Source organism: Girardinichthys multiradiatus, chromosome 3, assembly GCF_021462225.1.
Source record: "Girardinichthys multiradiatus isolate DD_20200921_A chromosome 3, DD_fGirMul_XY1, whole genome shotgun sequence".
Classification (NCBI taxonomy): Eukaryota; Metazoa; Chordata; class Actinopteri; order Cyprinodontiformes; family Goodeidae; genus Girardinichthys; species Girardinichthys multiradiatus.
Window position 1 is genome coordinate 6,822,823 of NC_061796.1, and position 25,730 is coordinate 6,848,552.

The following is a 25,730-nucleotide window of genomic DNA, read 5'->3' on the forward strand; positions in this document are numbered from 1 at the left end:
ATGTGGAGATCTGCACAGCTGAGATGAATGTTAAACAGTTATCAGAAGAACTGGCACAACAGTCTAGCCTGTGAGAAGACATGAACTCAAAATAGACCATTTTGGAAATAAGAATGATAATTAAAGCCTCTTCTAATCAGTGAGAGATGAATTTTCCTGTACGCCCCACATGAAAAACCACAGGAACTTGAAAGTGAAATAATTGATGTTTCCTTGTTTTTCTGTGAAAAGAAATGGGATGAAAATGGGCTCAGGCTGCTACGGTCTTGGTGTCCTTGTTTTTTTTTTTTTGCTTTTTGTTGCCCTCAGAGTATTACGGAGAGGACTGATACGAGATGAATAATGGTTTTAGCTTTATTCCACTGACACCTGTGACACATTTATCATCAACCCAGCATCAGGGATGAAATATTGTACCAGTACTTTAAAAGAGGGGCCAGAATTAATTTTAAGATGAATTGCAGCTGCCTGGTATCTTAGAAATGAGCATGAATACAGCTGTAGGAAGCCTTTTTGTCATTGTTCATCCTCGGAAAATGGAAATGGGGGAATGTTCTTGACTTGTGTGACTTAACATTATTTGATGCAGGACCTACTATAGGAATAATTATAGGAAGGTTGAAGATGAGCAGGGAGGAGTGGAGGATATTGCAATTTTATTTCATTTTGAGCTTTAACTTCATTAAAATAGCCATAGGAAGATCACCGTGAAACCAACAAATACATGAAAAATATTCTGCTCCTTTGATCCTCTGCTGTGAAACAATTTGTTAGACAACTTCAAAAGACTGCAAAATTGATTTTGTTTTCAGCATTCACTAGGAAAGCCTTTACCAGTGTAGGAACCTAGTCAATTAAAAAGGAAATGTTTTCAACAGCTGTTGAATTGGTAAAAGGGACCCACACTGGGACGAGGTTGAAGATAAAAACAAATAAAACATGCAGAGATGAATAAAAATAAAATATTACAAAAATTTCAATTTCTGCTGTGGGTATCTATCCATCTGTCCGTTGATTATGTTGATTATAGTTCTGATTCTTGTTTGAGTGAGTTGACGTTTACAAAATCTGACACTTTATGATGAGATAATAAAACCATATTATTACTGATGAAAAAGCAAAATCTTATTTACCTGAGGAAAGTTGTGTGTATTAACTGGTACACATTTGGCCACCCAAATATTAATTTGACACATATTCCACACAAGCCTAGATTTCACAGCAAACCTTATGTGGCATTTATGCAGCGCAACTAGCCACTACAGAAAGTAAGAAAAGTAGCAGTTTAAGCGGTTTTCAGTACTGGTGTTGCTGTCGACATTATTTAATATCGGATAATTATACATGAAACAAAATTATGAAAATTATTTCATGAAATTATGAAAAAAGCACAGTAGCCTATGCCTAATCCCGGCATAGGCTATTTATACTCAAGGAGATAATGACAAAATGGATACAGGTGTGGCAATTACAAATTACCACCAGGTGTGACAGAAGAGCACTGAATGTGTCCACTTGTTCACTGTGTAATTGGAAATAGGTAAGTCAGTCATTTTGCTGTAACTAAAGTTTTATCTGTAATTATTTATCTTAGCCAAAATTACTCATAATGAGCTGCCCTTGCAGATAATGGAGCTGTGAAACACTGTTTGTTGCCAGATTAAATTAAAACTGGTAGGATCAAATGTTTTGACAGATCTATACACAGGGGTTGGACAATGAAACTGAAACACCTGTCATTTTAGAGTGAGAGGTTTCAAGGCTAAATTGGACCAGCCTGGTAGCCAGTCTTCATTGATTGCACATTGCACCAGTAAGAGCAGAGTGTGAAGGTTCAATTAGCAGAGTAAGAGCACAGTTTTGCTCAAAATATTGAAATGCACACAACATTATGGGTGACATACCAGAGTTCAAAAGAGGACAAATTGTTGGTGCACGTCTTGCTGGCGCATCTGTGACCAAGACAGCAAGTCTTTGGGATGTATCAAGAGCCACGGTATCCAGGGTAATGTCAGCATACCACCAAGAAGGACGAACCACATCCAACAGGATTAACTGTGGACGCAAGAGGAAGCTGTCTGAAAGGGATGTTCGGGTGCTAACCCGGATTGTATCCAAAAAACATAAAACCACGGCTGCCCAAATCACGGCAGAATTAAATGTGCACCTCAATTCTCCTGTTTCCACCAGAACTGTCCGTCAGGAGCTCTACAGGGTTAATATACACGGCCAGGCTGCTATAGCCAAAACTTTGGTCACTCATGCCAATGCCAAACATTGGTTTCAATGGTGCAAGGAGCGCAAATCTTGGGCTGTGGACAATGTGAAACATGTATTGTTCTCTGATGAGTCCACCTTTACTGTTTTCCCCACATCCGGGAGAGTTACGGTGTGGAGAAGCCCCCATATCAAGGCAGTGACGTGCCCACAGATGGGCACGTCACTGCCAAGGACTACCGAACCATTCTTGAGGACCATGTGCATCCAATGGTTCAAACATTGTATCCTGAAGGCGGTGCCGTGTATCAGGATGACAATGCACTAATACACATAGCAAGACTGGTGAAAGATTGGTTTGATGAACATGAAAGTGAAGTTGAACATCTCCCATGGCCTGCACAGTCACCAGATCTAAATATTATTGAGCCACTTTGGGGTGTTTTGGAGGAGCGAATCAGGAAACGTTTTTCTCCACCAGTATCACGTAGTGACCTGGCCACTATCCTGCAAGAAGAATGGCTTAAAATCCCTCTGACCACTGTGCAGGACTTGTATATGTCATTCCCAAGATCAATTGACGCTGTATTGGCTGCAAAAGTAGGCCCTACACCATACTAATAAATTATTGTGGTCTAAAACCAGGTGTTTCAGTTTCATTGTCCAAACCCTGTACAACTGAAATGTAAAAATTTACATAGGCTTACATTGCATAAAAAGATACAGTTGTTTTTTCTTCCTGTCAAACATTAAAATATGCAACACTTTGCCTATTTTAGTCCAGCTACGATTCCCAAAATAGATGTTTGCTAAATTTGCTAAATGCTAGAACAGAGAAATAAAGAAAGATAATTTGTATTTTCTTCAAATTGAGGTTTTCAAATTGAGGGCTGAAAGTTCACTCAGCAAGGAAGAAGCCATTACTCCAAATGCTATGTAAAAAGCCAGATTACGGTGTGCTAATCACGTCTGTTGGGAATATTATCCCTGATGTGAAGTATGGGAGTGGCTGCATCATGTTGTGTAGCTGTTTTACTGGAGGACAGACCGGTGCACTTTACACCATGAGGAAAGAACCTTACATGAAGCAGCATCCTAGGACATCAGCCAGGAAGTTAAAGCTAGGGTGCAAATTGTCTTCCAATGGATAATGACTCAAAGCATAATTCCAAATTAGTTACAAGGAGATCAAGGTCAGTGTTTCAAGAAGCTAGTGGACTGATACCCAAAATACTTGATCAAAGTCATAGAGTTGAAGGAAATTCCAACACATTCTAAGGAAGTGTGTGAACACTTTGGAATTTGTGGAAATTTATTATTACATTTTCTAAAAATATCTCCCATTATTTAAAATATATCTTTAGCTTCATTGTGGAGTACTTTTTGGAACAGAGCGGTAGGGCATAAGTTATTCTGTAAAAAAAAAAAATCCTTAGAATTCAGGGCCATCTTAGGCATTTTCATAAAATCATTTATTTTCTTCATCTTTCATCAGAGGCTGTCCTGCAGCACATTGCTGCGCAGTCCACCCATGAAGCTGAGCACCTCTGCCTTACTTGCTCTCCAACCCGTTCTTTCTTCAGTTGGTATCCTGTCCCCCCACCCCTCTGTGTCTGACCGGGCCCATCCAGGCACCAGGGTTGAGTTATTAATGCCTGGGGAGGCAGGGGGATGATTTCATTGCGTATTCAGGTGTGGGGATGGATGGCTTTCAGAGGCAGTCGGAGGAGTGCTTGGGAGGAGAGTCTCTGTAGAGAATAAATATACCTGTCTCCTGCTGATGCATAGGGCCACAGTCACTGCAATGCAAATCAACCACTCTATCTGCTTCCACCCATTCCCACCTGGATCCATGCACTTACTTACACTCACCGGATTTAGATGAGGGTTTCTGTGTGGAGTGGAGGAGCTCTCAGCCTCCCAGCATGGTTTGATACTCGTGTGCTGCTGCAGATTCAACAAGCATCCGTGAGATGTCGAATCAAATTACCCATGTGACTTGACAATGTCTGGTGTTCAATTACCTATCCCTACTTTCTAAAGGCAGAAGTTAAAATTGATCTAAAATCAAAGCATGGAATTTCCTTGAGTACACACTTACTATTTCTGTCACAAACAGGAGAGTTATTGCAGTTTATGAAGTGTTTTCAGTTGGCTTTCATCTGTCAGCAAGGGCTAGAGGACTGTAGGGCCGCATAAGTACACAGCTGTGTGCACTTACCTCTAGTTTTTCATGGTTAATATTTTCCTGAGTTACACCTCTAAATATCTCCCACATTTAATAGCTGAATATCGGACAGGAATTAAGAAAGCTTTAATATGTGTTCTCTTGCTTTGTTTTACTGTATTGTTTCTGTTTTCAGCAAGTTTCTGTTGCTTTCTGCTCTTTGTACATTACTCAAAAAAATAAAGGGAACACTCAAATAACACATCCTAGATCTGAATGAATGAAATATTCTCATTGAATACTTTGTTCTGTACAAAGCTGAATGTGCTGACAACAAAATCCCACAAAAATCATCAAAGGAAATCAAATTTATTAACCAATGAAGGCCTGGATTTGGAGTCACACACAAAATTAAAGTGGAAAAACCCACTACAGTTTGATCCAACTTTGATGTAATGTCCTTAAAACAAGTCAAAGTGAGGCTCAGTATTGTGTGTGGCCTCCACGTGTCTGTATGACCTCCCTACAACGCCTGGGCATGCTCCTGATGAGACGGCAGATGATCTCCTGAGGGATCTTCTCCCAGACCTGGACTAAAGCATCCGCCAACTCCTGGACAGTCTGTGGTGCAACGTAATGTTGGTGGATGGAGCGAGACATGATATCCCAGATGTGCTCAATCGGATTCAGGTCTGGGGAACGGGCGGGCCAGTCCATAGCTTAATCTTGCAGGAACTGCTGACACACTCCAGCCACATGAGGTCTAGCATTGTCCTGCATTAGGAGGAACCCAGAGCCAACCTCACCAGCATATGGTCTCACAAGGGGTCTGAGGATCTCATCTCGGTACCTAATGGCAGTCAGGCTACCTCTGGCGAGCACATGGAGGGCCTTGCGGCCCTCCAAAGAAATGCCACCCCACACCATTACTGACCCACTGCCAAACCGGTCATGCTGAAGGATGTTGCAGGCAGCAGATCGCTCTCCATGGTGTCTCCAGACTCTGTCACGTCTGTCACATGTGCTCAGTGTGAACCTGCTTTCATCTGTGAAGAGCACAGGGCGCCAGTGGCGAATTTGCCAATCCTGGTGTTCTCTGTCAAATGCCAAGCGTCCTGCACGGTGTTGGGCTGTGAGCACAACCCCCATTTGTGGACATTGGGCCCTCATACCATCCTCATGGAGTCGGTTTCTAACCGTTTGTGCAGACACATGCACATTTGTGGCCTGCTGGAGGTCATTTTGCAGGGCTCTGGCAGTGCTCCTCCTGTTCCTCCTTGCACAAAGGTGGAGGTAGCGATCCTGCTGCTGGTATGTTGCCCTCCTACGGCCTCCTCCACGTCTCCTGGTGTACTGGCCTGTCTCCTGGTAGCGCCTCCAGGCTCTGGACACTACGCTGACAGACACAGCAAACCTTCTTGCCACAGCTCGCATTGATGTGCCATCCTGGATGAGCTGCACTACCTGAGCCACTTGTGTGGGTTGTAGAGTCCGTCTCATGCTACCACGAGTGTAAAAGCACCACCAACATTCAAAAGTGACCAAAACATCAGCCAGAAAGCATAGGTACTGAGAAGTGGTCTGTGGTCCCCACCTGCAGAACCACTCCTTTATTGAGTGTGTCTTGCTAATCGCCAAAGATTTCCTCCTGTTGTCTATTCCATTTGCACAACAGCATGTGAAATTGATTGTCAATCAGTGTTGCTTCCTAAGTGGACAGTGTGATTTCACAGAAATTTGATTTACTTGGAGTTATATTGTGTTGTTTAAGTGTTCCCTTTATTTTTTTGAGCAGTGTATTTTCTGGAGAAGTTGGATTGAGTAGGGGAAATACTACTACTGTGGTGTTGCTAAGATCTAAGCTTTGTGCACCACTTCCTGCTGCTGATATCCAGTATGATGGCAGACAATTGATGATGTAAATGATTTAAAATGTAGCCCACAACCCACTGGAGGATTTCATGGTGGCTTCCTCTGTCTTTTTGGTTATGCTCCCTGCTGTGTTAAGTTTTTCTGGTGACTGACCAAACCAGAAATCAATCTTGTCTCTAACTGGTGTGCCCACTTGGCGTTTTTAACATGGAACCTGAATATAACCAATGAAAACTTGAACTCACTTGAACCGGAAAACTTTCTTGCTTATATTTAACCAAACTTTCAAAACAACAATATATGTTGTGTCAAATGCAGGTGTTGAGAGTTTTTGTTAAGTGTTTTGAGTGGAGAATGTAAAAAAACTTGTATAAAGCAGCCAAAATGGCAAAATAACTGCAAAATAAAGCCGGAATAAAATGTTGGATCTGTGAGAAAGCAATATTGGCAGAGAGTTACGAACATTTGAGCAATTTAAGGTAAGGTAAGTTTATTTATATAGCGCTTTTCAGTAACAAAACATTCAAAGCGCTGTACATGAGGAAGAACAATTACAATACAATCACAAAGAAAATAAACACAGAAAAACAAATCAAATGACACTTATAATCCTTGGGAGTAATAATAATTAATAATCCTTCCAAGTTTACTAGTAGAAATTGGTTCCAAGCCACTCTTAATAACAAAGCATCTTATGCTAAATAAGATGATAATATTGATAGTCTCATCATTCCACTGAATTCTAAGGAAGCTGAGACACTGGTACAAAACAGCTTTAATCCACATTTTCAGATGCTAATAATATATTGCTTTTACTGGTACTGAAGTTGAACTAAGTAATAACAGTCCATTGTTTTCTAATTAAGAAAGCTGGGTCATTGGTGTAAGAGCAGCTAAAGTCCAAATTACTAATAATATTTAGTTTTCGCTGGTAATCCTTTTGATAAAACTAAAAATCAATGAAAAAGTAATGAAATACTAATAATAATTGGCTTTTGCTGGTAATCCTTCTGAGAAATCTGAAAATCTATGAAAAGTAATGAAATCACACATTTAGGTAAAGTAAGATAGGAGGAAAAAAAAATCATATTTCAGACTCTATTCTTAGCAGAATAGAGTCTGAAGTAGTACAAAAGTCCTCAGCAGGGGTAAGCAACACACACATAAGTAAAGATTTAGCAAGGGTATGGTGGAATCTTGAGGGTGCAAATATACAGTACAGACCAAAAGTTTGGACACACCTTCTCATTCAAAGAGTTTTCTTTATTTTCATGACTATGAATATTGTAGCTTCACACTAAAGGCATCAAAACTATGAATCAACACATGTGGAATTATATACTGAACAAAAAAGTGTGAAACAACTGAAAATATGTCTTATATTCTAGGTTCTTCAAAGTAGCCACCATTTGCTTTGATTACTGCTCCGCACACTCTTGGCAGTCTGTTGATGAGCTTCAAGAGGTAGTCACCTGAAATGGTTTTCACTTCACAGGTGTGCCCTGTCAGGTTTAATAAGTGGGATTTCAAGCCTTATAAATGTGGTTGGGACCATCAGTTGTGTTGTGCAGGAGGTAGATACAGTACACAGCTGATAGTCCTACTGAATAGACTGTTAGAATTTGTATTATGGCAAGAAAAAAGCAGCTAAGTAAAGAAAAATGAGTGGCCATCATTACTTTAAGAAATGAAGGTCAGTCAGTCCGAACAATTGGGAAAACTTTGAAAGTGTCCCCAAGTGCAGTCACAAAAACCATCAAGCGCTACAAAGAAACTGGCTCACATGAGGACTGCCCCAGGAAAGGAAGACCAAGAGTCACCTCTGCTGCGGACGATAAGTTCATCTGAGTCACCAGCCTCAGAAATCGCAGGTTAACAGCAGCTTAGATCAGAGAACAGGTCAATGCCACACAGAGTTCTAGCAGCAGACGCATCTCTAGAACAACTGTTAAGAGGAGACTGTGTAAATTAGGCCTTCATGGTAAAATAGCTGCTAGGAAACCACTGCTGAGGACAGGCAACAAGCAGAAGAGACTAAAGAACACAAGGAATGGACATTAGACCAGTGGACATCTGTGCTTTGGTCTGATGAGTCCAAGTTTGAGATCTTTGGTTCCAACCACCGTGCCTTTGTGCGGTGAAGAAAAGGTGAACGGATGGACTCTACATGCCTGGTTCCCACCGTGAAGCATGGAGGAGGAGGTGTGATGGTGTGGGGGTGCTTTGCTGGTGACACTGTTGGGGATTTATTCAAAATTGAAGGCATACTGAACCAGCATGGCTACCACAGCATCTTCCAGCGGCATGCTATTCCATCCGGTTTGCGTTTAGTTGGACCATCATTTATTTTTCAACAGGACAATGACCCCAAACACACCTCCAGGCTGTGTAAAAAGGTGGCTACTTTGAAGAACCTAGAATATAAGACATATTTTCAGTTATTTCACACTTTTTTGTTCAGTATATAATTCCACATGTGTTAATTCATAGTTTTGATGCCTTCAGTGTGAAGCTACAATATTCATAGTCATGAAAATAAAGAAAACTCTTTGAATGAGAAGGTGTGTCCAAACCTTTGGTCTGTACTGTATATATATATATATATATATTTGGCAGCACTCGAGGCCTTTATTTTTCACTTTTTCAACAGTAAGCAGAAAGGAAAGAGGGCAAAGAGAGGGAAAGACATTCAGCAAAGGTTGCCGGGTCCGGGACTCAAACCTGGGACAGCCACATCGAGGACTACTGCCTCTGCACATGGTCGCATGCTTAACCCCTACACCACCAGCACCACACCCCAGCTTTACCTAATTTCCACATGTAGGTGCATTGAATGTAGTCAACAATTGAGGCAATTTAAGCAATTCAACTTGATACAAGGGAAATGGAGCCCTAGACTTGCACAGTGGTCCTTTGCACATTTTTTACATTGAAACCACAAATTCCAATTTATTCTATGGTATTTTATGAGATAAACAAACACAAAAGGGTGTCTAAAGGTGATCCGAAGAAAAATCATACATGGTTTTCAAGATTCTTCACAAATAAAAAATCTGATTTGACGATGTACAATAGTTTTTTTGAAACTGTTAAAATTATGTTCCCTTCTTCCTCAACATTATACACTACTTTGCCTTAGTTTGTCTCATAAAATTCCATTAAAATGTTGTGAAGTGAATGGTGTGGGGATTATTATTATGATTATATCATTTAATATTTATTATTACTATTGTAATATTTGATTAAATAATAATTTAGTCTGTTAAGTGTTGTTATGTGAATACCAGTCCAATAAGGTGGAATAATGAAAAGGTTGACACGAGCTCTGGCATTACTGAACAGCAAACTTTTGCACACACATGGTATAAATTTATTAACAAAAATAAGTCAACTCAAAGTCAAACATATTTCAATCAACAAACATTTTACTATTCTAGAACAATCCAGCTAAAACTACCAAGCAAAATGAAAGCATGAGGAAGACCATCTGTATACAATATGAACAAGTGAATCAAGAAAAATCATGGGGAATAAAGTGATGCAATGTCATTTATGTTTGAGAACCAAGGATTATCTTGAGGAATCTGAAAATTAAGGTAAGTTAGTCTTGGAACTAACTTAGACAATAATTGGTATACCTTCAAACAACTATTCACAATCTAAGATCAGATAAAACATTATTTTAATAGAATAACATTTTAAAGAATGATTTGCATTATGATGAATTTATTTATGATGAATAAAAGCAACTCTTCTGGATGACTAATTCTTAATGGTGTTTAATTAGCTGCCTTTATTTAGGAAAATAATATGTAAGGAAATATTATTTTAAATAAGAACCAACAACCTTCCTGGATAAATGATTTTTAACTGGTGTTTAATTAGCTATCACATTTAGTAAAATAATGTTTAGGGACATATTATTTTCCTAAAATGGAAACTAACAACCTTTCTGGATAAATGATTCTTAATGGATTCATAAGATGGCGGCGAGTCATGTGTTACCGTAGCCGTTAGCGGTTTCAGCTAACAAAAAAGGAAACCTATAGCTACTTGAAGTCAAACATTTACCTATAAAATACCAATGATAAAAGTATCAAAAGGCATAAGTGTTGACGACGCGTTATGGCTGATCTGTGTTTAAAACCACCCTTTAAATAAAGTTTGTCTTAACTTTAAAAACACAACACAGAACACATCATTAGCTGAGCAGCCAGTCTGCTAGCCCTTAGCTGAGCTTTCTCTTAACACAAACAAAAACCAAACGTCATTAAATGAACATTATTTAGATTATTTTATTCAGAACTAATCTTCTCTGCCCAAACATGACCGTACGGTTCGTACGTGAACCGTGCTGAGGAAAAGGTTTCCGGGTGTCGAGTTGAAGGAAGTGGGTGGACCTAACTCTACAACAAAGGCATTCCTCTTCTCCTGGCCGTGGGATAAAATCCACTTGGGTTAGGGCTGGTTCTGGAGGCCTCAGAAGAAACGTCAAGCCACGCTTGTCTTATTACACCCTTCTTATGAGTGAATGCTGGGTACTCGAACTGCTAATCTATAATCTGAACAAATACGGCCCTGTTGTGGACTCCCCAGTTTTATTCAGCTCACACACTGTACTGTAATCTTTTAGAAGCCAGTGAAAGGATTAACTGCTGAGTTTCAGATCAATGGATTATATTTGGTTTCCAAACAAAATCGGGCCATTTTATTTCTTTGAAATATTGTTTTTTATTTAAAAAACATTGGTTTTTAGGATTATAATTTCATGGATGTGGTCTCAGAATATGAATACCTGACAGTTAATGCAGGATAGGGCAAGTCTATTTTGCTGATTGATTTATTCAAGTGAAGAAAAGCTGAAATAAGCTCAGGCTAGAGTCGTTATGCCTAACACATATGCAAAGAAAGGCAATGAGCAGAGACTGTCAGTATTCATGGTGTATGGGTAACATTAATTGAATAGTGAGGTATGCAGGTGACAAAGGGTTAAAATGCCAAACCTAATATGAAGAGCCACGTGTGAGACAGACGAGTGATACGAGCACAGAAAGACTCATAGCCATGATTAACTGCACGCATAAAACCTGGCAACCCATTTTTTATGTATCACCACGAATGTAGCGGCAAATTGAAGAGTCTGGTAAACAGCCTTCCACCTTCTTTTATGTCCTCACGAAACGCAAGAGGAGTTATTGCACTGGAGCGCGGCTCATCACTTCCACAGTGTAAATCTGAGGTTATTCTGGTCGACCGTAGAGTCAGAGGTGTTGAAGTGCTGAGTTATTTATGGGGCTCGAGGGTAGACTCACAATAGGCATTAAGATTACTGTAAAACAATGTTGCAAAAGGAGAAAGGTATTTAAAGGCTTTAAAATTAACATCATTATCATCATCATAGCCACCTCATTGTGTTTCTTCATCACTCTACAGTGTGTGTAACGACTCGTTTTAAATATCTTCACTGAATTTCAATCCAGAAATACTAATGCCTCCTAGCTGGTGTTAGTAATTCTTGTTTTCAGATCCTAAGAAACACCTAGAAACAAGCAGGAATGCCCAGAATTCTAGGAAAGCCTTGCAAGTAATCACAAGTAATTACACTCACGTAGGCCTGGACTTTCACTGGTCCATTCTAACACATAAATATATTTTATTCTAAACCAGTGGTGTCCAGCTCCAGTCCTAAAGGGACATGTCCTCCATGTTTTAAATGTGTGCTCGGTCAAGCGCAGCTGATTCATATGGCTAAATTACTTCCTTGGCATGTCATCATGTTCTGTTGAGACCTCATCATGAATCATTCATATGATATGGGCGAGTTAAATAGAGAAACATCAGAGCATTTATGTTTGAGGTTGAGGAGTGACATTGGATACCACTGATCCATTCAGTTGTAGTTCTGGCTCTACAGGTACATCTAAAAAAATTAAAATGGAGTGAAATATGGAGTGAAATCCCAAGCCTTTATTTCTTGTAATTTTAAGAATTTTGGTTTAACTATAATTAAGACCTTAAATTTTGCATCTCAGAAACCTAGAATATTACAGATCAATAATAAAAGGATATTATAGTGTCAGGCTTCTGAAAAGTATGTTCATTTCTATGCACTCAATACTTGGTTGGGCCTCCTTTTTGTTTTTGAATGTTTTTGCATGAATTGCTGCATCAATGCAGCATGCCATGGAGATGATCAGCCTGTGATTCTGCTGGGGTATAATGGAAGACCAGGTTGCTTTTATTAATAGTCACCATTAGGTCATCTGCATTCTTGGGTCCGGTGTCTCTCATCTCTACTTCACAATACCTCATAGATTCCTGATGGGGTTCAGGTCAGGCCAGTTTTCTGGTCAATCAAGGAACGTAACACCATAGTCACAGTACCTTGGGCAGTGTGGGCAGGTGCCAGGTCCTGCTGCAAAATAAAATCTGCATCTCCATAAAGCTTGCCGTCAGAAGGTAGCATGAAGTGCTCAAACAAATTTCACACAGACACTATTTAGTAATGCGTTAATCATGTTGACTTGAAATTTATTTGGGGGCATTAAGGGGGCTAGAATACAAATACATGCCATCATTTCAACACACTACTTCATGTTTGTCTATCAAATAAAATTCCAATAAAATATATTGTAGTTTGTGGTTGTAACCTGGGAAAATGTGAAAAAGTTTGGTTGTTTTGAATGCCTTTGCAAGGCAGTGTAGATATGAGCCTTAACCTCAACTAGAAAACCTTACCAGCATCTAACTTTGCTCTGGTAAAAGCAGTAAATTATGCTGTAATTATTAATTTAAAAAATAACCACTGACACCCCACACACCCCCTGGTCCTCCACAGCAGCATGGGGGAGTGTGTTTGTGATGATAGATGAGCTGGATCTCTTCCCACGTGCTCTGAGGAGTTGACGTTCCCAGGCAGCTTGGATCCCGGCTTCCTCCTTTCATGATGAGACTTTAGCGGGGAGAAGTATGCAGGCTTCATTTACTGACCCAGCAGGGAATAATATAGTGCCAGCATTTGGATGTGTCAGGTCCCATATCTCTGGCTGTTCTATTAGAAATAGACCCTGGTATGGCAACAATTAACCTCTGGCCTTGGCGGCAGATCTCTGCAGTTACAGCCTAGTATAGGGAAATAAATCAAATCTAGTGAGAGAAATGCAAACTCTTTTCTCTTATGGTTGGCTTCTACTATCACCCATTACAATCACCCTTACATGGTGTGCTAAGCTGTTGTCATATCATCACCCCAGGGAAAGGGAATGTTGTAGATTCGCTCTAGGTGAGGGTCTCCCGTGAACGTGCTTGTGTTTCAGATCAGCTTGCATCCAAACATGTATAATAGATTAATCAGTTGGTGGTTTTATGATGAGATGATGTAAGAATATAGTACAGACACAAGTAAAAGGGGTAAAACACACCCTCAGTTGGTATCAGTGCCTTAACCCTTTAATCAACTTCATTGGATTAATTATGTATTACTAAATAGAGATGCACTCATCAGAATATTTTGGGCAGCTTCCAATCTCCAGGTTTTGGAAAGTTTTGACCCGTTGATTTCACTACTACCTGATTGCAATTAATTAAAGTACTATAATAAAAGCTGATATAAAAACAGTGTATTTTCTTTTAGACTTCATACTGTGACTGGACATTATTTATTTATATTTGGAGCAGAGCCGAGCTCACATTGCATGTATGAGAGGGTAGCCAGTGCTAGACAAGATTTTACTGTTACTTTTTATATAGAGATCAAATTATTATGTTGTTAACAGTTTAAATTAAAAATAAGCAATTTCTGTGTTTTTATTCGGCCAAAACTGTGAAGGCCTACGTCAACTCTGAGATTTAAAAAAGGCTGCCAGCATTTCCAAACCCAGCATGTTCTATGTCAGACAGAGGTTGAAGCAGCAGAAGAGTTCAAACAGAGCAGCTTTGCTCTAATGCGTTTAGCCTTACTGTTATCTTATGCAAGTCTTGCTCTCTCTAACTTTGTTGCAGTCTGAATGAACAACAGGCATTTCATAGAATATAAAACTTTAGTTTCCTTTTGAATATCTTCTGACTTCCAGTGATGGTTCTTGCATGAATTTTGCTCTGGGAGAGCCACTCCTGCATTTCTGCAACCCACCCTCTATGCACAAAACCAGATCCAAGAGCTACAAGCTCATATAGATTTTTTAACTTCAGGTCTTGTTGCTTTATATATTGATACAGCTTACATCCATTTACAGGGGTTGGACAATGAAACTGAAACACCTGTCATTTTAGTGTGGGAGGTTTCAAGGCTAAATTGGACCAGCCTGGTAGCCAGTCTTCATTGATTGCACATTGCACCAGTAAGAGCAGAGTGTGAAGGTTCAATTAGCAGGGTAAGAGCACAGTTTTGCTCAAAATATTGAAATGCACACAACATTATGGGTGACATACCAGAGTTCAAAAGAGGACAAATTGTTGGTGCACGTCTTGCTGGCGCATCTGTGACCAAGACAGCAAGTCTTTGTGATGTATCAAGAGCCACGGTATCCAGGGTAATGTCAGCATATCACCAAGAAGGACGAACCACATCCAACAGGATTAACTGTGGACGCAAGAGGAAGCTGTCTGAAAGGGATGTTTGGGTGCTAACCCAGATTGTATCCAAAAAACATAAAACCACGGCTGCCCAAATCACGGCAGAATTAAATGTGCACCTCAACTCTCCTGTTTCCACCAGAACTGTCCGTCAGGAGCTCCACAGGGTCAATATACACGGCCGGGCTGCTTTAGCCAAACCTTTGGTCACTCATGCCAATGCCAAACGTCGGTTTCAATGGTGCAAGGAGCGCAAAATGTTGGGCTGTGGACAATGTGAAACATGTATTGTTCTCTGATGAGTCCACCTTTACTGTTTTCCCCACATCCGGGAGAGTTACGGTGTGGAGAAGCCCCAAAGAAGCGTACCACCCAGACTGTTGCATGCCCAGAGTGAAGCATGGGGGTGGATCAGTGATGGTTTGGACTGCCATATCATGGCATTCCCTTGGCCCAATAGTTGTGCTAGATGGGCGCGTCACTGCCAAGGACTACCGAACCATTCTTGAGGACCATGTGCATCCAATGGTTCAAACATTGTATCCTGAAGGCGGTGCTGTGTATCAGGATGACAATGCACCAATACACACAGCAAGACTGGTGAAAGATTGGTTTGATGAACATGAAAGTGAAGTTGAACATCTCCCATGGCCTGCACAGTCACCAGATCTAAATATTATTGAGCCACTTTGGGGTGTTTTGGAGGAGCGAGTCAGGAAACGTTTTTCTCCACCAGTATCACGTAGTGACCTGGCCACTATCCTGCAAGAAGAATGGCTTAAAATCCCTCTGACCACTGTGCAGGACTTGTATATGTCATTCCCAAGACGAATTGACGCTGTATTGGCCACAAAAGGAGGTCCTACACCATACTAATAAATTATTGTGGTCTAAAACCAGGTGTTTCAGTTTCATAGTCCAAACCCTGTATATGTTGTCTGTTATAGTTATTATTATTATTTATATATTATAATACTAACTTTATATATTAATTAATAGTCTTTAGTTTATTTTAGATGATTTTGTTGCAAACAACATGCTGATGTATGAAACGTAACTTGGATGTACAGACTAAATCTAAATCACACTATGTGGTCTCTCTACTAACTCTGTGTTCAAGCCAGCAAATTCACATAAAAAAACAGATTTAGAGCTACATATTAATATCAAACAACAACTCAAAGCAAATATGAAAGTTTCGAACATAGAGTTCAGCCTAAGCCAAAGAGGGAAACTAATTAACTTATCCTGTTGCTGCATGCCAAATGTTATAGGCTTATAATATCAAGAATAGGTATGGGCTAGTATGAAAGTCTCACAGCATAATAACCACATCATGACTGTCTGCCTTATTTTGCAATCAGAATTATTTTCAAACTGTTGGATAATTTTTTTAGTATAGTAGTAAGCCACCTAAAGGTAGTGCACAGTGCACAGTAAAAGTGCACAGTAAAAGTCTGGGTTCCAAAAAGATTGAAAAAACATCCAGTCACTCTTGAGGTCGCAGCTTTCTTTCAGCCAGATGACCAGCGTGACGCACTAATAGGTGGGGGAGGGGTGGTTTTAAAAGAAATTCCTAAAATGTTGGTATATTTTGACACTGAAAACCAGCCCATGCCTGATGAAGAACAAACATTGCAATATAAGTATGTGCAGGTTGAAAAATTTGTTAAAATTGGAAGTTTCATTAAGTAGATGGAGATCAAATGTTCTGATGTGTGAGGTGAAGAAATCCATAGGTGACAAAGTCAAATAAGCTATTCTAATAGAATTTTGTGGATTGCAAAAAGGTTTTGTCCATGTATTGATAGGAAGGGCATGTTTTTATTTTTATAATTTGTTTTAATTCTGTAAAAAGACAGTAGACAGTTCTTTTTATCTGCTCTAATGCAAAGCACCATAGTAGGCAAGTAAATACCCTTACAATGTCAAAAACAATTTATTTAGACTTAACTGACCTTTTTAAGTTATTATTACACATTTATTTTTCTTCCAAAATAACAAGAAATCTAAGACACTGAGTTTTCTAAAGTGTGATATTGTAAAACTAACAACTTTATGAAAGAAAAGCAGCAGGAGTTTATGTCTTTGATCCAAAGTTTATTGCTCTAGCTGAGGAAGGCAGTAAAACACACACAAACAAAGAGGGAAAGGGCATGAAAAAGAATACAAGCATGGTCCAGAAAAGTCCCAAAGCACACAATGAGTTGCTTACAAAAGTGCGGGAACCAGCACAAGGGAGCCAACAAAGAAGAATAAAAAAAAAAGTTTGAATACAAAGAGTACAAAGACTATCTGGGAAACAGCCAGAGAACCTCAGGGGCTTACATACAGTGACTAATGAGCTGATCGAACAGGTGTGGCATCGAACTGGAGGGAAACAGAAGTACACAAAAACAACTAAAGAAGAAATACAACAGAAAGGTAATGAAAGCCAAACAACCAAAACATATTTATTTACCATTAACAGTTAATATAACAGCAAATCATTGAAATGTTATGATAAGCGCTGATTTACTCAGTTATGCTCAGCACATTAAGGATTGTCTTGTACAGTAATTTAAGGGATTTGCACTTGGAATGTCTCTTGAAAATAAAAATATCCAAAGTTACAGATTTATTGAGCTCACTGAATCAGCACAGCAATGTGAATAAACTATAAATGACTTTAATGTTTGGAAATCTACATTGCATTGAAAATGATGATGAATCCTTACCAAAGTGTGTCCAGTTCTGTTTCTCTCTGACAACACATTGAGAGCATTTGTCTAATGGCAGATTAGAGAAAAGAAAGAGCAGCTGACCACGGGGGTCACCTTCAGGACCTGCTAGTGATTATTCCTATCATTAGCATGTCACGTCTCATGCTGTCCCACTCTAATTATTTGTGACACAGGCTTTGGGGTCATTTAAAGCTGCCCACTGCTACACTGTAACTCTCACACTGACGGACGAATGGAAAATGTGGCAACAGATGCAGGGAACAACAACCACAACCCACCAATTCTGCACCCAGGACCCGTTAAAGTTATTGCTATTAAATATCATTAAGAAAGATTATGCTTTTTGATGCAATAGATGGCAGAATGAGAGTTATTATAATAATAACTACATTCCCCAAAGAGCTTGCTCACTCTGAATGCTGTCTTTATTTGCATATCCCTACACATGCTAGGCATTGCTTTCTCTTATTTGTAGTTTGTGTGCTTTAAGTCTGAAGTAATCAAAGCATGTCACTTAATATCTTTGAGGGACTTTTTTCCCCTTTCGTGTCTGTCTCCGTGTCTATTGCATTTGAAATAACTCCAAAGCAATTTCTCATAAAGTAAATATCAAGCGGAGCGTTACAGAGAATGGAATAATGCATATATATATATATATATATATATATATATATTTGGTACATGTCGTTGCTTTAAAATAAGCTGAACAACTATTCTAATACTTTAAAATATCGCTATTGACTACTGACTACTCTGATTCTGCTGGTTACAGTAAAGGAAAATTGCACAATATAATCCTAAATTTTGAATCTACTAATCCGACTTTTCTCAAAAAGAAATTTAAACACACTTCAGATATTGTTGTCTATAAAAACAACATAGCATAGGTAGTTTTTTTGTTTGCTATTTTGTTGTAAATTAATTTAAACAAGATACTTCATTAAAAACAAGAATCTATGTGCAGGGACCTCTCATGAGGTACACATAAGGCAACTGGTCTGATCTGATTCTTGCCTTGTTCTCTCTTCTGAAAGGCTAAACCGTTGAACCATGTGTAAGTACTTTGGACATAAACAATGACAACAGGAAAACGCATAGAAGTTTGCTACACCCTCATAAAAATGGGGCACCAGTTGCTCTAATAGCTCCGGTTGCTCCATTGTTTGGGTGCCTATAGTCTGCTCAATGTGTTGTATTAAGGTGAACAGAGAGATGCTGTGAGACTTAAACTGAGCTCAAGCCTACCAGTTAACCCCGTTTGCACTTGCGGTGCAGCCAATACCATCACCATTAGTCCATTTAACACCAGAGTGAATAAGTAAGAAAAAATCTTGACTGGTAGCCAGAAAGGGTTTAGACTACACACTGTACTGGTAAAACACTTTTCAAGGTGTTAAAGCCTGATTTAGCATTTACTCATTTAACAACTAGGGAATATGCACACACAACAATCACATGAAAAATTCAAAGCAGAACGTAAACAGATTTGTATCAGTTAAAGTTCTAAAAAATGATCATGGTTCTCGTTGCCATTTGCTAGAGCTTTACCATTCAGTGCAGTACCTATCTGAGTTTGGGTTGAAGAGCTGAGTCAGAATGAACCGCTTGGAACAGAAATGCAACTCTATTGCTTCAGAATCTTTGTCAAAATCTTTAAAAAGTCACTCGTTTGCCAGAGCATTTATTAACACCTGCTGATCAGCAAATTTTTTGTACCTCTTTTAATGTCATTGACAAATATGCACAAAACAATATTATTTTCTTCTTTGGTTTAGTTTTAAAAACTTAATTTTTCATAAAATCCTGCTGTATAAAACCATACTTCGTTACTATGTCTTTACTGTGAGTCTATATTTGTTAATGAAAAAATCCCTGGAAAGTTCCCTGGAAATTTTCTTGAATTTCATTAGGATTTACAGATTGCATCCCCATTGAGGCTTAAAGCTGAATTTTTGATTGCAGCTTGAGATCCCATTCTGAACACTGAAATCTTTATTTCTGTTTGTGTTTTTTTTACTGCCGTAAGTGTGGGCATTGAGGTTGGCAGGTCCAGATTGGTGTAATAGGTGTATATTTCAGGGTTACTGTGTTAAACCAATACACCACAGCTACTATTACCCTTTTTTTGTACAAGCAGTGAACCACAGCAGAGCTGTGGTCAGCCTTCACATAAGCAGCTAACTGATGTTACTTTTCTCTGAGAGAGAGAGATGATCGGCTTAAGTTTCACATTTTAGTTCTGGTGGCAGTATTTTATCATCTGATTTATCTTGTTTTTGACATACATCTGTGAGGAAAATGTGTTGTGTACCCGTTGAAGCCTTTTAGCTAATTCTGGTTTTTGATTTCTTCCCTTTTCTTTAGCTGCCGGCTGCACGTTTGAAGAGGACTCGGACCCTAATCTGTGTGACATTACCCAAGGGGAGGAGGATGACTTTGACTGGATGTTGTTTCGGGCATACAGCTCGCCTTCGGCCAACACTGACCTCCTGAGGGGTGAGTACTCCTCTTTTCTGCTTTGGTCATTTTGGGCACATTTTCTGTTAGAAATTACAAGGCTTTTTTTTCTTCAAAACCATCGGCAAAAAAATTTGCAACCCCCATTGAACAAACATGATTGCATTTATTAAGTAGCAGGTTAAGTTGATCAACCCATAAACCTCAGTGGCAAATTCCCAACTGGAACAGGAGAACAGTGTTACATTTCTACAACTTACCTGTCGGGGGTATCGGTGCACCCAAGCTGTCACTCTACTGCTGCTAATTTTCAAGCTAGTAAAAGAGAATGCCAATAGTAATGTGGTGTTAGATTCCTTGTCTAATGCAGTTGACAGATATTACAGAACCCTTTCAAGAAATGCCAAAGACCTAAAGTTAAACTGTGTCTTTTGTCATTTTAATTAGAAGTGAAAAAGACCCATCAAAAACAGGTTATATAGGTGCCTATTTTTTTGGCAAGAGCAATTGGCCATTGTTTTGTTCCCAAAGTTGACAGCACGCAGGATCGCTCCTGCATGTACGCTATAATTAGTCCTATAAATTTCATGATGTGGAAAACAGGTAAAATTGCACAACTGAAAATGTAAAATGGAATATTGTAGAACTTCATCATTTGTGGATTTGGTCTGAGAAATCTTGATGTTTCCAACGATCTAGATGTTAGTGTACCCTTTACACTAATGTTGCTTCTTAATTTAACAGATCAAATTATGACTTGATCAGGGTAAGTATGTCTGAATTTGCAAAAGGCATTCAACACATAAACTGTGATTTTCCAATTCAGAAATGATCAAACAGCACTTTTTCAAAGATAATTTTAGTGTGACTTAAATCATATCATGAAAAGAGGGAACAATGTGTTTTTATTAGTGTCAGAAATAAATGCTTAGAAAAAAGAATAGAGGTGTACCCCAAGTCTCAGTTCTTGACCCGCCTCATTTTAAGGCATATGAATGCTTGCCATATTTGTGTTCTGATCCAAGTATCAAAAGCAAACTTGGCACGAACATGATTAAACACCACCAAATTAATGGTGCAGAAGTAACAGAGTGCATGTTGAGCACAATTTTAACAGTTATGCCTCACATTGTAGGTATATGCTTCTCATCTTGGTAATTGCTTTGATTGATTTAATGATGTAAATCTAAAGAACAAATGAGTCTCAGGAGTAAAATATCTAAGTTCTCATTTAAAATTCAAGATATGAGACAAAGTTGCAAAAGCAAACTTGCATACCTTTAGACTAAGAGAGTATGTACCATATTATGCTTGAAATATTTTAATGGAATGTTTTGAGTTTCTTTCATATTGAAATTACTATGTAACCTCATACTCACAAGCAGCACTTACAACAATCAAACTATTGAGGATTAGGGTTGGGCATCCTATGAAATTGAACGATTCCTTGTTTCTATCAATTCCTTTCTATTCTCAATCCAATTCATTAAGAAGCAGGGTCAAACAAAGTGTACATGGTTTAAATGAGCTAGCTGGATGAAATAGTCTGAACTTCTCTATGGATTTTAATTCTATTAACTTTTTACTTTTTATTAACTTTAATATGAGTTTTAACAGGGATATTTTCAAACAATATATAAATATCAAACCTATGCACTTGGACAAAAATGTTATGAATTTTCTTTTCACAGGGGTACACTTTCACAAGAGAGCTTTATTTCTGAAAACCTCATTAAACAAATTTACACATATCCAGGGTCTGATGCTGCAGGAATTTACACATGTTACTGAGCTCCCACTGATGAGCTAACCTGGTGCAGAATATCAAACAAACAAAAAAGAACAGCTTGTACAACCCAAACTAGATTACCAGCAGGTATAATATAAAATCAGAAACGGTTCTTGTTCAGGAAAATGATCATATCTGCCTTCTCAGGCAGTATGCTTGAGCTTTCCGGTCAGATAGTATTTCCTCCACACACTCGCTGGGTGTAGAAGAACCTTGAACACATAAATATGAGAAAGCCAGATCTGACAGCAAAAATGAAGTCTTTCGTTGGTTCCACCACCATGCAGCAGGGTCCTTAGACATAATGGAGTAGCCCATCATGGAGTCTGGTCAACTGCCTGGCTAGTGTTAGTAATTTCAGGTTGTTTGTCTATTAAAAAATACATGTGCTAACGTCAGCTGGGTATTTGCATTGACAAACCGTTTTGGGTAGAATATAACTTGTTAGCTGTGTCAATGTTGATATGAGATGTATGTTACTGTTTTACTGATCTGATTCTGACTGCAGTCAGGTGCTAGGCTGAGTTTCAGAGGCGGAGAAAGAGGAAGAAGCAGCGAGGGATGGCCGGTGTGACACAGGTGCACCGCGTGAAAGAGCAGGGTCTCTGTTACTTCTACACTAATAATCTGGAGGTGTTTAATCATGTTAGTCATGCACCCTCCTTTGCATGATATAATCTTATTGCTGCACTGAACCGGCTAGTCATTTATTTTATTAAAGTTAAGCCATACTTTCGATTGTCACCACATACTGTCCAGGGTTATACACTCACTTCTTGCGGATTCTTCTTCGTTGGTGTTCGGCTGCTTCTTCCTGTCAGCGGACTAGTTATCGAAACTAGGAATAGAAATTTAAAAATTTGAGCAATTCCGGGAGAATCGGATTCTTAGTCCTGGGTCCAATTAATTCTCGAGACTTGATGCCCAACCCTGGCGAGGATAGTATCATTGGGATGATTAAGATCTTGGCGAGGAAGCTTATCAGATTACATCATTTTATATTATTAAGGAGCTAAATGTGGTGAACTTTGAAAATTTCATTGATTTCTTGAACTTGCTTAGGCTTAAGGTTCCTCGTGCGCTTGGTGACATTTTGGGGCTACTTTGAGAAATAGGTTCAGTAACACATGCAGCATCCAGTGGGACATGTAAAGTCATTTTACGTAAAATCTCTCTAGGACAAGCCTTTTCTGTACGTGGACTCAACATGGTTTTTTTTCGTATCTGCAGAACTAAAACAGATCTCTGTTTGCAATTAGTTTAGATGAAAAGTGAAGCATTTACTTATACAAGACCAATTATATAGTCAGGAATGATCGCTACCATTCTTTATTTAATTAAATGATTTAGTGTCTTAATATTAACTATATTGTTTTGTTGGATCTTAATACGTGGGACATTTTTTCTGGTGTTTTTTATTTGTGTTTTAAACCTTGGTTAATACTATTTAAGTTTTTATGAACCCAAAAGACTATCTAGGAGACCATTTAGGCTATAAATGTTGAAATGTATGGCAATTTGTTAATACTTGTCCCTATACAAGATGAAATATTGAACTAAGCTAAACTAAACTATGTTCACTGTGAGAAATTTTAATGAACCTATTTTTTTACTTTGTAAAATATGTAATTAACAACAGAAACAGGAAAGAACATCCTTTGGCCTAAGGTTTACTGTTTATTGTTACAATTACTACATTGTTTTTAGAGTAAAGTTTCTTATATGAAAGTAATTTAAGAAATTGTAAATGTTTTAAGTGTTAAGTATAATTTTCAATTTCCAACCTTCACAGAAACAACAAATTTGAGTTCATGTAGCACAAGTGGCTATTTTCAAATGTCACAAAAGTTTGACTATGTGCAACTTGGCTTACATACATGTCTGAATTCTGTAATTCATCAGGCTAATGAAGCCCTCACCCTGTTTTTGTCTGCATTCTGCTAACCCCAAGGATAATTTTATGTTAAGCAGCCTTACAAGACTAATGAAAGCCAGCCCTTTCCTGTCATCATCCTCTCTACTGGTGACTGCCTGAGGGATATGACATGCATAGTTTATAAGGCGCTCCTCCATCTCCGCATTAACAAATACCTACAGGGGTTTGGCAAGGAGAGGACTGCTGTTTTGGATTCTCAGCAAAAAAAAATAAAAAAATTTAATGGCAGCAATGGGCTCTCTCCTAAAGCGACTTTTACCAAAAAACTTGCAATATGATTCAAAAATAAACATCCCTCTGTTGTAGCTAATCAATCAGTCTATCATATGGTAATGATAATTCAATCAAACCCATGACAAAAACGTGCATTGAAGTGCGTATTGTACAAGTGTAGCAGAGGGGGAACAATCGTGTTCACTATGAATATTACAAGCTCAGAGGAGAGGATGGACATGATTTGATGGCTGAGGAGACAGTTAATATGGCAGATATGAAGATAGATAAGCTGAGTGGAACAGATACAATCTAAACAGAGTTAAATGGATGCCCCGGAGGGAGCATTCTGTCTGTTTCAGAACCATCAGCTCAAGAAGCCTTTTAAAAAATGGGGGTGGGTGGGGGGGGTCAACCCTCCTGTTTTAAAGTCGTCTCCTTCCGTTTTGATTTACAGCTTAAAAGCTCCCTCTTTGTGTCTGCGGGTGGTTATCCAAATACAATCCTGAGCTCGATAGATCCTGCATTTAATTCAAAGCCACACCTCACTCACCTCGACATCATCAGCATTCATGTGAGAATCTGCCTGCAGCCGCTGGCCTATTCACAGCAGGCAATGAGATAATTAATACTTTCCCCTTTGGGTTTAATTAAAACTCGCTGCCGTGGCTTATACAACAATCCTGGGCCTTCACTGAAGCAGGTGGAGCGAGGTAGGTACTGTAATCTGTGTATGACAGCAATCCGAGAATCAATCAGTTCTCAGAATTTAGTTTCGTGCGTAGCCTGTTTATCCTTCAGAAATACTTTAGAAGAACTACTGGTGTAATTCAGCTTATAATAGTAGTATATGTTGCATGTCCAAGCGGAGATTTTGTCTGTTAACTATGCCCAATAACATTGCTGTAGGTATGGGAACACAAACTTCTTGCCTTCTTGTCCTTTTCTGAACCCAATCCCCCTGTGTGTAGACTGCAAACGATGTATACATCAAGCAGCCAAGCTGAGGGGGGGCAGGGGAGAACATGGGTTTTATGAGATAAGGCTATTTACACTGGACCGGCATTAACTTTGTGGAGCTAAGAAATTGGTGTCGAGGGAAGATTAGTAAACACAGCTGAGATAGCAGCAGCTTGTAGGTCCCTGGAGAAATTAGAGACGACCGCTCCCATGAAAGAGAAAACAGTCCTGGAAAAAAAGACAAAGATAGACCATGGAGAAAGATCTTAATAAAAATAGCACATTTTTGCATAGCCTGCCTCATTTGGATTGAAGATGTCTGAGTGATATTGATAATCTTTAGTTCTCCTGCTGTGTTAACAAACAAGTCAGGTATGCAGGATGATGACCTTCGGTAGAAGAAGTGTTTGCATGTTGTCCGAACCCAGTTTTATAAAAGTCAGAACTGTTAATGTTAAAAGTTCTGAATGTGCAGCAGTATTTGTTATACTTTAGTACACAAGGTTTGCCTTTAGGGAAAAATCTATTCATCACACTTAAAGGGAGAATGGTGATGTTTCTTACTTTGTCGGGTGTTAAATTTTAAATGTTCGACACCCAGATTCTGCTGTTCTCTTAACACATCGAACACCCCATGTAAAATCCACCATCAGCACAAAGGTTTTATATGTAAAGGTGTGATCAGAGAACAAATTATAAACTCAGTAGTTCATATTCTTTAAGAGAGCTTTTTAAAGATTATTCTGCCACGTTAGAATTCAGACTAATCCCTCTTTTAACCTGAACAGTTCTTGATATATTAGGAAAATAGAGGAAGTAGAC

The 25,730-nt window shown here is 38.9% G+C and overlaps 1 protein-coding gene and 1 long non-coding RNA gene across 4 annotated transcripts in view; one reads left to right on the forward strand and one right to left on the reverse strand.

The window, feature by feature from the left end:
* ptprub (protein tyrosine phosphatase receptor type Ub) overlaps positions 1-25,730 on the forward strand; it is a 310,515-nt gene that overhangs the window by 62,905 nt on the left and 221,880 nt on the right. For all 3 annotated transcript variants that reach the window (XM_047360605.1, XM_047360606.1, XM_047360607.1), the window contains exon 2: positions 19,918-20,049. In XM_047360605.1, coding sequence (XP_047216561.1) covers positions 19,918-20,049 — 132 coding nt within the window. The remainder of the gene's footprint in view (positions 1-19,917; positions 20,050-25,730) is intronic.
* LOC124865488 lies at positions 16,910-17,587 on the reverse strand. The gene is made up of 2 exons (XR_007037611.1): positions 17,548-17,587; positions 16,910-17,200 (listed from the first exon to the last, which is right to left on the reverse strand). It is a non-coding gene; the product is annotated as an uncharacterized LOC124865488 (long non-coding RNA).